Source organism: Microtus ochrogaster, chromosome 16 (genome assembly GCF_000317375.1).
Source record: "Microtus ochrogaster isolate Prairie Vole_2 chromosome 16, MicOch1.0, whole genome shotgun sequence".
Classification (NCBI taxonomy): domain Eukaryota; kingdom Metazoa; phylum Chordata; class Mammalia; order Rodentia; family Cricetidae; genus Microtus; species Microtus ochrogaster.
The window spans coordinates 23,915,098-23,926,367 of record NC_022018.1 but is presented as its reverse complement, the minus strand read 5'-3'; the positions used below and the strand labels follow the sequence as shown (position 1 = coordinate 23,926,367).

The following is an 11,270-nucleotide window of genomic DNA, read 5'->3' as shown; positions in this document are numbered from 1 at the left end:
TTTTACATCCTCATTACTCCCAAGCAACAGTCATGAGAAGACTCAAGTACAACTGTGTAGAAACAGATGCACTGAGTAGGGCATTTTTACAGTCAGTATTTGTTGCCCATGCTTTTAATCTGGAACTCTTCTCAGCAGGGCAATGGTTTTGCTCCCTCTACTGGTGTTCCTGCTCGGCTTCATGGCAGGAATTTACTTTCTCTTTCCTGACAACACAAAGGTGAGCTCTGGCCATGTGCTGTCTGAACTCTGGGGGAGGCCATATTAATGGCACGTCACCACGTTCAGTAGTATAAGTGCTAACAATCTTCTCTCCCCACTCACAAGAAATGTAACTTAATATGATTTAGGACAAAACCAAATGTATATTTCCTTTTTTGTTTTTCTTTGTTTGTTTAGCATTTTTTGTCTTTACAAGCTCCAAAATGACAACAGTGGTCTACTCTAACTTCGCTAAAAAGATAAAAGGGTCCCTTTTCTGTCTCCTTGGGCCTGTCCATTTTTGGTCTTATTCAGGTCTCTGTCACCACCCAGTGGACACCACATTTTACTACAGAGTGGAGGTGAACTGCCTCAGAGACCCAGTAAAAGATTAATTAGAGTGCTCCTGAGTGCTTCCTGGTGTCCCCTTCTACTTCTAAACTGCAACAACACAATTCCAGCATACAATGAAACTGACTGGCATGTACAAACACGATACAGAACCCCCCATCCCCAATCTGTTTTGTGCTAACTTTTGGTGTACAAATTACTATGTTAAAAAGGACTGGAACGTCAAAAGGCTGTCTGCTTCATGCCAGGCATGCTATCAGCACTAACGATGCTGAGATGTGGCCACTGCATCCAAGGGACACACACTAACACGAGTGTTCAAGCACCAAAAAGAAAGAAGACAGGTGTAGGTATAAGCATTTGGTAAACACAGGTGATCAAATTTCAGGGTTTTGGGATCCTGCAGGCAGGCTGAGAAGGCTTTAGGTGGGAAATAACAATGCCTACGTCATGTGTGAAAACTGACAGCTTAGGTCAGATGTATTCAGAGACAATGCGCAGGTGAATTCCGAGAACTAAATGTTGAAGAGAACTAAATGTTAAAGGCAAACTGATGTTAAAGTGCACTTCCGGCTATACTCTGCAAGCTCTGCTCACAGCAGGAGAAGCTACTTTTGAATAGTAAACAGCACTGCTCTGGACTCACTCTGAACAATCAATGCCTATCATTTAGCAGTTGGATGATATCGGATAGTTATTTAACCTTGAACCCACGTTTCCCCATCTATAAGCTACAGATTAGTAATAACGATGCATAATGACAATGAAAATTGTTCACAGTTCTGCCAAATAGGAAATAAGTAAAATAACAAAAATTCCTGTCAGGTTGAAAGACCTCAGGAAGGAGAGGCGAGAAGAAGACAAAGAAAGGCAAACCTGGTGAGAAGTAGTGGGCTTCCCTGAGAAGAGGGCGGTGCAGCCAGACTGCCTGCAAAACTAGCAAAAGAGCACTAACCCAGACATAGCAAACAAGCAGGAGCAGGCTCAGTTAGGGTCACTGCTAAGAGGTCAAGAATACTGTGTGGCAATTATGTCCCCCAACCCCCCGATTTATCAACATCTTTCATCTACTCAACATTCAGACTTAAGCACAGAGAAGTTGAAAAGAATCAAGCACCTGAGTAATTCTGCATTTTTATTAAAGAATCTATCATTATTTTTATTTTAAAAATATATAAGAGGATTTAACTGTAGTTGACCTTTTTGTATTAATTTAACATATGTAAATGAGCTACTGATTTGAACTTTTGACTTTAAATGCAGACATTGAGCACATTCAGGAAACTTAGGATCCAGCACAGTCTTGAAGAGGAATAGGGTTCCAAGTTATTTTATTAGGTTGTTCTGTTTTGTAGTGTTAGGGGGTAAACAAAGAGCCTTGGGGTGCTGGGCAGGTTTTCTACCACTGAGCTCCTGCCCAGCAATTATAAATTATTTTACAACTATGCAAGAGTTGTTCCTAAAGTGATACGCTGATATGCTGAATGGAAACTGGATAAAACGCACACACACGCGCGCACACACACACACGCGTGCGCACACACACACACACATACATATACACACACAATCTAAAATATTTGTAGTCAATTGTAAATAGAACCAAACATTAACTAAAATTCCTTTAAAAAATGTTAAAATTACTACAGATTTAACTGGGTGGTGGTGGAGGCACACGCCTTATCCCAGCACTCAGGAGGCAGAGGCAAGCAGATCTCTGTGAGTTCAAGGCCAGCCTTGTGTACTGTGTGAGCTCCAGGAGAGCCAGGGCCACACAGAGAAACCTTATTTTGAAAAAGAAACAAACAAACAAATTATAAGATAACATAAAAATGTTATTCTAACTTCTTTAAATGAAACAATAGCCAAAAAAAACCCCATAAATTTTATAATCCAGATTTTAATAAAATGCTAATTTTAAAAAGCCTAAATAAACCATATCCAGAAAAATTGTCTTTGAAGACCAAAAGGCCCACAAAAGCAAATAAATACCACATTCCAAAGGCTGTTAGGAAAAGCTGAGTTCACGTGCAGATGTGAACACTGGGAAAAGACACTCATGGGAGGAGACTCCCACCTCACTGTGATGTTACCCAAAGTACTGGGAGGGGAGGAAAGATGAACTGGAAAACAAGCAGCTAGAAAGACTTCTATGCCAACTAAAGGCTCTGGGTTTTCTCCGGAAGTACAAGAGGCTAGCCACTCCTCATCATTTCCCCAGGAGGGAAGGAAGCCATACAGACTCAGCGGCCCGCTTTAACAGACACTAACAGATACTGCTCTGAAGGAAATCTTTACAAGACATTACAAAACCTTAGAAACACATTAACTGATAAACTGTACTGTAACTGATTGGGTTCCAGGAAGCTGGGGGTTGCATGGAATAGGAGATTTCTTTTTGTTGTTGTTTTTTGTATTTTGTTTTTCGAGACAGGGTTTCTCTGTGGTTTTGGAACCTGTCCTGGAACTAGCTCTTGTAGATCAGGCTGGTCTCGAACTCACAGAGATCCGCCTGCCTCTGCCTCCCGAGTGCTGGGATTAAAGGCGTGCGCCACCACTGCCCTGCGGAATAGGAGATTTTAAATGACTAAAGATTAATGAGTGTTGCCCATTTTACCGTATCATGAAATACAGAAAATAGGAAGTTCAGAGATAACTGACCCAGTTTGCAGTGTGAGAGACAGGCAGGAAAGATGCCCTCTCAAAACAAATTGGAGCCATGGGTTCCCAGGACTAAGGTCTGGGATAGAAGTAGAGATTAGAAAGTCCTTCAAAGAACCTGCCATGGTTATGATCTGCTCAAGAATATCGATCAGAATAAACAACTTTAGACAGTGCATCCAAGATAAGCTCAGGAGAAGCCGGTGCAGACTCAAGCAATGGAATGATGAGAAGAGTTCGGGACAAGACGGCAAGAACATCTGGAACCCAGCATGAAATGACTGCAAACTGCTCTAGACACATACAAGTGCATGCTTTCTTCCCCGATCCAGCCACCAGCTGTCACCACCAGTACAAAAGACCACGTAAAGGAGAAAGTGCAAACTAGATATTCCTTTTTTACAAGCTAAACAAAAGTCCAGCATTTTTCTAGGGGCTTGGAGGAGCACATGTATCACAGCCAATGGCAACAAATGCTTGCTTTTTAGAAGGGTCTCTCCACTTCCTATTTTCTGAAAATTAAGTTATTTAAGAAAAATTTCGGGGCTGGAAAGATGACTCAATGATTAAGGGCACTGGCTGCTCTTCCAGAGGACCCAGGTTTAATTCCCAGCACCCACATGGCAGCTCACAACTGTCTGTAACTCCAGTTTCCTGGGATCTGACACCTTCACACCAATGCACATAAAATAAAGCTGAAATAAATTATTTTAAAAGAAGAAAATTTCTTCTTTTTGTATATAGGTAATAAGCTATAACTTCTGCCAAAAATGTCATTCACAACGAATCAACACACAGTTCCGAAAAGCATGCTTATGAATGGCTTCCTCAGAATAGAAGCCATTTTCAAGGAGAAAACTGGTGAAGGAGAAAAAAATTCAACATTTATTCCATCTTTTCAGTAAGAATTAGATTTAAAGGCAATCTAAGCATCCCTGCTGATAAGACAGGGAAAGCTCTTTGTTATAAGAAAGTCTATCAAAAAATATAAAAGCAATGAATTTGAAAACCACTCTTTTGTGGTCTCTATCTGACTTGTTCAAGAATACAGTAAATTCTTGCCCTACTTGAGCCAAAGGATAAGCCCTTATACTAAAAAATAATAAATAAATAACCCCCAAATCTGTAAACCTTAATCAACCAACCAATCAATCAAACAACATAGAAGGCAATCCAAATACAACTGGAAATATTCAGCGTGAATAGACATGAGGATAGACTGGGGAATCACATTGTTACTCTTGTGGATGTGGCTATGGTGCCATGGTTAAGCCAGAAGAATACCCTGGTTTCACAGACACAGTGACTGCAGCTTTTAGGTGATGTATCTTGATATCTTTACTTTCATTTTTAAATTCTTCAATACATTCAATAAACTGTGTAATGGGCATGTTGTGGTAGGATGGTCACTACAAATTTCCCTACCTGAGTACATGTCTGAAAAGATCTGTTGCGGGACGACCGCCAGTGGGACCGGGACTTATCCTGGGTACATGAACTCGCTTTCTGGAGCCCATTCCCTATGATGCAATGCCTTGGTCAGCCTTGATACGGGGGAGGGACCTGGTACTGTCTCCACTTGATATGCCAGACTTTGTTGACCCTTCCCCCAGGGAGGCCTTACTCCCACTCCCTCTGAGGACTGGATAGGGGTGTCTGTAAAGAGGGGAGGGAGGGGAAACTGTGGTTGGTACGTAAAATGAATAAAAAAAATTAAATCAAAGTTTCAAAATATGAAACGAAAAAAGTCACAAAGTTTCCAAAACTGCTCAAAAGTAAATAAAACATATAGATAAGGTGAATGTACAAAAACATTAACAATAGTCAGTTTAGAAACAGCTGAATATTTTCTTAACTTGGAAAAGTTAGTTTGAATAACAAAAAAGAGAGGAACAAGGAAGGAATATTTGTTGAACATATATCGAAAGTCTTAGAAAACTTCTAAGGGCCAAACACAGTGACTACAGAAACAGAACTAAAAATAAAACAAGCTGGGCATGGTAGTTCTTTTCCACTATTAGAGGGGCTGAAGCAGGAGGATTGTTGCTAACTACAGAATAGACCCAACTTATAATAGCAATGGAAATGAGCTGGCTCACTGGGTAAAACTGCACGGCTGAGGTTGAGCCCAGGTCCTAAATGGTAGAAGTTGAGAACAACTTTCAAAAATTATTTTCTGAATTGTACCCCATTCCACCATATCACATAAAATACATAAATATACATTGCTCCCAAGGGAATGGGGTACATAGTCTAACCTCTGTCTGTTTTCCTCTCATGACTTAATGACAACCACAGCTTTAGTGAGTTGTCAAGTCTGCAACATATCTTGGCACTGGTGGCCAGATGTCTTTTGGAGAAAGAGTCTCAAGATGGGGTGGGGGCTAGAGCATGTACACTAGAAGTATGCAACAGTCTTAGAAAGGAAACAAACTCTACCAGGGTTCCTTAAAACAAAGTTCAATAGAGTAGTACAACTAAAGGTAAAAAGTTTTTCCTTAGCAGAATCTAACTTTTTAAAACAGGATTTTTCTCTTCCAAAACCCATCAATCTTTAAGTGCAAATCTAATAATATTAGGTGATTCTTTTTTGATAATTTAATAAGATAAAAATGATATAAAATTGATCCTACATGATATTACAAATACTTGCAACTGTAAAAGGAGAGACCAATAGAAACAAAACACCAAGATATAATATATTAAGTGATGTTAATCCCTGTGGCTGTTTGAAAAATAAGAGAATTGGGGTATTTTCCAATAAACCAAACTAATTCTTAGACTTAATCAGATAAATTGATACTCACTAAAAAGATTTAAGCAATTTTTTAAAAATTGCAAAAAATTTGAGAAATATTGGAACAAGGGAAGACCTTCGTATAAATTATCTTTATTAATATAAATAAACCATAAGAAAAAAATACGTGTAAAGAATTTGTAACACACAGTTTGCCAGTGACTTCCTAACTGTGTACAATGCACAGAGGGCAAACAGGGACGCTGTATGAGTGTACCTATAGACAACGCACACAGGGTAGAGAAGCTCACAGATGATGAAATAAATCTGTAAGGAGGATACTAGACTTACAACTCAAAGAATGTAAATCAAAACAAGAATGGAATCCTCTACCCCAACACTAAAAATATTAAAAATTTCACAACAGCATGCTCTTGTGAGGATCTTGCTATATATACTCTTGGCAAGCATACAATTTTGTGTACTATGTAAGGAGCCAAAGGGAGTGTCAGTCATACCTTTAAAAGGGTGGCTATGGGAATGGAAAGATGGCTCAACAGCTGAAAATACTGGGTGCTCTGGCAGGACCAATGTCTGATTACTAGCACCCACTTGACAGTTTGTAATAGTCCAGTTCCAGAGGAGCCAATGCCCTCCTGGCCCCTCTGAACACAAGGCACACAAATGACGCACAGATATATATTCAGGAAACATCCCACACACATAAAAAGTTTGAAGGATGGGTATGACTTGGAAGAATCTTGATACAATTTCATGTCATGTCCCATCAGTTCCATTCTTAATCCACAACTTAGAGAGGAAAACAATGTCAAGTCATGGGGGCAGAAACACTCTGAAAATAAACAGTGTTACAGTGTCTCCGGTTCTAGTTACCCACCCCTTTCCTTTTATCTCCCAGCCAGACTCCCCTCATTTTTCTACTGAAAATATTCTACAAATTGCTACTCCTATAAAATTAGGAGCACAATTCTACAGTTATTTTTATAGGGGTAAATGAGAAATGCCACATATGTGACATAGTAACATTCTGAATAAACATTAGTTATTAAATAGGTACTAAACAGTTAGTTAGCATCATGATCTGTTTCAAACTTTACCTCACCATGTATTTCTGAGGATATTAAATAAACAATTCTCCAGTGTATATGCTTTTTTTTCTTTACATGTATCTTTTATTTAAAAGTGCCTTAAACTCTTCTTTAATATAGGCAAGACAATTTAAAACAAGTGCTAGATAGGGACAGTATAGTAATTGCTGTTCTAAGTGCATTTTCTGCTACAGGGAAAAATTAGTGGAAAATAGGCATCATTATACTGAACAGGGAGGGTTGACCTCACTTAGCAAAGGCCACAGTTTCCCATGGCCTATGCTCAACTCAATTACCACTGTGAGGAGGTGTTGTCTTGTCAATTCTAATGACTCCAGGACTCGAGTGCTGGTTTAAAGCCCTCTGTTAAGTCAAAGCATAGCAGCTGGTCTTCTGAGGGAAACAACTCTTCCTGGATGTGAGTCTGTTTTTTTCTTACAGGAGCATCACACAGGGCACATGATGAGGAAATGCCAAACCCAGTTAACATGAATAACTGAATCTACTTTTCTTCTGTCATCCATATTTTCCACTTTCCTAGCCCCTTACCACACTACCTACTATAACAGTGGAAAATGAAAATGGCAAAAAATAACTTAAAACAGCATACCTAAAATAAGAAAAGCCATAAGACATGGTTATCAAACTCTCAGTGACAAGTACGAAATCCCTCTCTATGAGTTAATGGGTGGTCACTAGAACCACCCACAGCCAACACAGGCTATTAACATTCCTCTTGGTTGATCACCATAACTAGAAGGTAAGCCCATATTGTTGCATCACAGAACACAGAGAAATCAACCTTGATTAATAGGAAAAGGATCTCACTTTTAGATAGCTTATAAAGTACCAGAAGGTACTATGCTGCCTACTGGAGGAGACAAGACAAACACAGTCTCATCCAGTGTAATAGACCCTACAATACTAGCCCACCTGGCAAAATGTGCTCACTGCTGAAATAATATCCTGACAGTTACAGGAGTAACCAATCACTTTCTGATTGGATATGAGGCATGCTCCACAGGAGGGATTTCATGTCTGGGTTTATAAATTTGGTCTAAGGCCCATGACTACCAAGGTTATAGGTCCTAAGGGCAAACCTTATTATTATTATTATTGTTGTTGTTGTTGTTGTTGTTACTATTGGGTAAATGACCATGTTGTCTAATCGCCTTTTAAATATTTATGTTTATACTATAGACCTGTGCTGTTCTTAACTTTGGTCAGAGAAGATAACTTTTGTAATCGAAATTCCAATGTAGATGCACTTGTCAGAGGAGATACTGGGGGCTGATGGCTACTGAGAAGAGGAGTCACTCTCCTTTGGGGATATGGCTGCTGATAGGTTGCACCCCACCCCCAAAGGATGACCCTACACACCTGCAAAGAGATAATTAATGACATTTTAAAAAGACATGAAGTTGGAAAGGAGGTAAGAATGGGGGCACTTGAGGGAACTAGAAAAAGGCAATGGAGGATGAATATGACCAAAATACGTTGTATAAATGTATGAAATGTTCAATTTTTTTGTAAAGAAAGAAAAGCCACTAGCAGCTGGTAAGACACTAATTGATATTATGTTATCACCAAGTATAATGCTTACATCTTAACAATAAAAGTTTGTGTTAACTGTGTCATGGCCTCTTATGCTAGAATTTGATATAGGATGCCAGGGCTTCTTACCAGGTTCTGGGAGATCTAATTTTGCCCGCTTTAGTTCAGACATAGAAACCTGAAGTTGCTCGATTACAAAATCATCCTCGAAGAAAAAGTCCTTGGCAAGCGTCTCCTGAAGAAATTCTACAAGTTCTTCCATAGACAATCTCATTAGATGTTCTAGGAAAGGATGAGAGAAATGCAAATGCCAATCAACAGTTCTATTAGGTTGAGAAGAAGATATACTCTATTTGAGTGTAGTGAGTTTTAAAATAGGGTATTAAAAAGATATATACACAACTTATAGTTGGCACTGCGAACATCACTAAAACTCAGCAGGATAGTGTTTGACATTAGAGAAAGCAGGCTGATCTTATTAGGAGAAAAGACAGAAAGATGTACAAGACAAAATATTTTCTCACTGGTTTATGAGTAACCATGTCTGGGCATTAACACTAAACTACAACAAGAGCTCCTATGAGTAAATAGGCATTTATTTATCTCATTTATTGGCTGGAACATAACTCAGACTGGCAAATTCCCTCAAAAAAAAAAAAAAAGATTACTAACCTTATTTGTATTATTTCGACTGAGGAAATTAGCTTTATTAGCAAAAATAAAAAATAAAAAAAAATCACACTACAGCTGGAAATCAGAAACAGACACCCAGTAAGACATCACTACCCATACCTTACAGACAGGTGTGCTATGTTCATCTACATGTATGGGCTCAACTCACAACACAAGTTAGACTGTCGAAGTTCACCTGCCTCGCCTTACTCAAAAGCATGCAAATGCTCTCTCTCAACTATTAGTAGCGGTGATATTAACTGAGCAGCATGTAGTATTGCTCGTTTAGTCCAACCATGTGCATTTACATTGGTTTTTTTTTTCCATTTAAAACCGCTGTGTAATCAATCTCCAGTAATACTAGTTTTAAAGCAATCATGAAGAAATCAAGAAAGGAATAGGTCTCTGACTAGGGTCAGCTGTTAAGATACCCAGAGAGATTTCTTTTTGTTTTGTTTTTATTTGTTTTTTTTTTTTTAACTAGCAAGTGACATATTGTAAGTGACATTCTGGCACACACAGTGTTTTAATACAGGCTCACCACCGTGGAATGACTACACCTCTATGACTCTTAGATCCACCACCAAGTACACTTACTCTTGTGAGGCAATCATTTAAAGTCTACTCTCTTGGTAACTTTCAGTCTGCTACACATAACTACTAAGGATGCATACTAATCCAAATAGTACATCCCAAACTGTATCCTTCCATCTAGTAAAACTTTGTAGCCCAAGAGCAACATCTCCCGGTGTGCCCTATTCCTCAATATTTATTTCTTCATATGGTGGCACAGGAAACTCACTGAAGATGGAAGAGCTTTGCTTCCTAAACAAGAAAAGAAAGAGCACCAGGCAGGATTTTTCACAGCTTGTACAGTCTAATGATATACTGGCATGGGAAGTAATTGCTACGCTCAGAGTTTATTTACAAAGGCTAAAGTCATACTAAGTGAAATAACTTAAAGGGAGATGAGAGCTATAAAGACATATAGCATTACACTTCTAATTTTCACTGTTTGGAGACAATTAAACTACTGTTAAAGATATACTTTTTGAGTATATTTTGATCTATTTATAACCTATAACAAGAGCAGTGACATAAAGGAAAAAGGAGAAGGAGGTGAAGGGAAAGGGCTTTCGTCCAGCAATGATACAACCCGACTCTGGGAAGGAAGTGTGTTGTCAAAGCTTTGTTTTGGTGTTAGCCTGTGTGCTGGACCATCACCACAGCATTCCTGACAGCTTTGCCATGGAAAAGCACAGATACCAAGGTCCCACCGCAGGTGAAGTGTGGTTAATGTGGCACTGATGTGTTCTGTGTGTTCAAGTCAGCGGATAAGAAAACTCAATGAGAGCAGTGAAGATGGTCGGGAACAGCAGGGACACAACCCATAAACTTGTCCCCATGCTCTCAGCTGGTTTATAACTTAGAATGCCAAACAAATCATTCAAGAATGATGTACCAGAGTGGGGCACACACAAATGTGCATGTAGATAACATGATTCTAGGCTGCCCATGACCCATATTTCTACAGAGCTACAAGAGGAGTCACATGGCTCAAAGTTGAAATGTAAAACATCTCATTTCCTGACCTTTAAGGTCCAACACGTCATATCTACAGAGCCCCTTTCATTTTTCTGAAAACATCGCTGGTCCCCTGAATACAGATGACAATGGTGTGGCTTGGGGAGTATAAAGGGCCACTGCCAGTGGGATCAGGATCTAACTCTAATGCATGAACTGATTTTGTGGAGCCCTTTCTCTATGTAGAGAGAGATACCTTGCTCAGCCTAGGCACGGGGAAGTACGGGATGTTGGGGGCACAAGCCATGGGCCAGTCTTAGAAGAGTTCCCAGAGGAGGCCTTAACCTCTCTGAAGATCAGATGGAAGATGGAATTGGGAAAGTGGGGGAGCGGAAGGAGAGAAGGGAGGGGAAACTGGGAAAATTAACTAATAAGGAAGAAAGGAAGGAAGGAAGGAAGGA

The 11,270-nt window shown here is 39.4% G+C and overlaps 1 protein-coding gene across 2 annotated transcripts in view; it reads right to left on the bottom strand.

The window, feature by feature from the left end:
- Usp6nl (USP6 N-terminal like) overlaps positions 1-11,270 on the bottom strand; it is a 127,859-nt gene that overhangs the window by 8,966 nt on the left and 107,623 nt on the right. For both annotated transcript variants that reach the window (XM_013349059.2, XM_013349060.2), the window contains one exon: positions 8,743-8,895. In XM_013349059.2, coding sequence (XP_013204513.1) covers positions 8,743-8,895 — 153 coding nt within the window. The remainder of the gene's footprint in view (positions 1-8,742; positions 8,896-11,270) is intronic.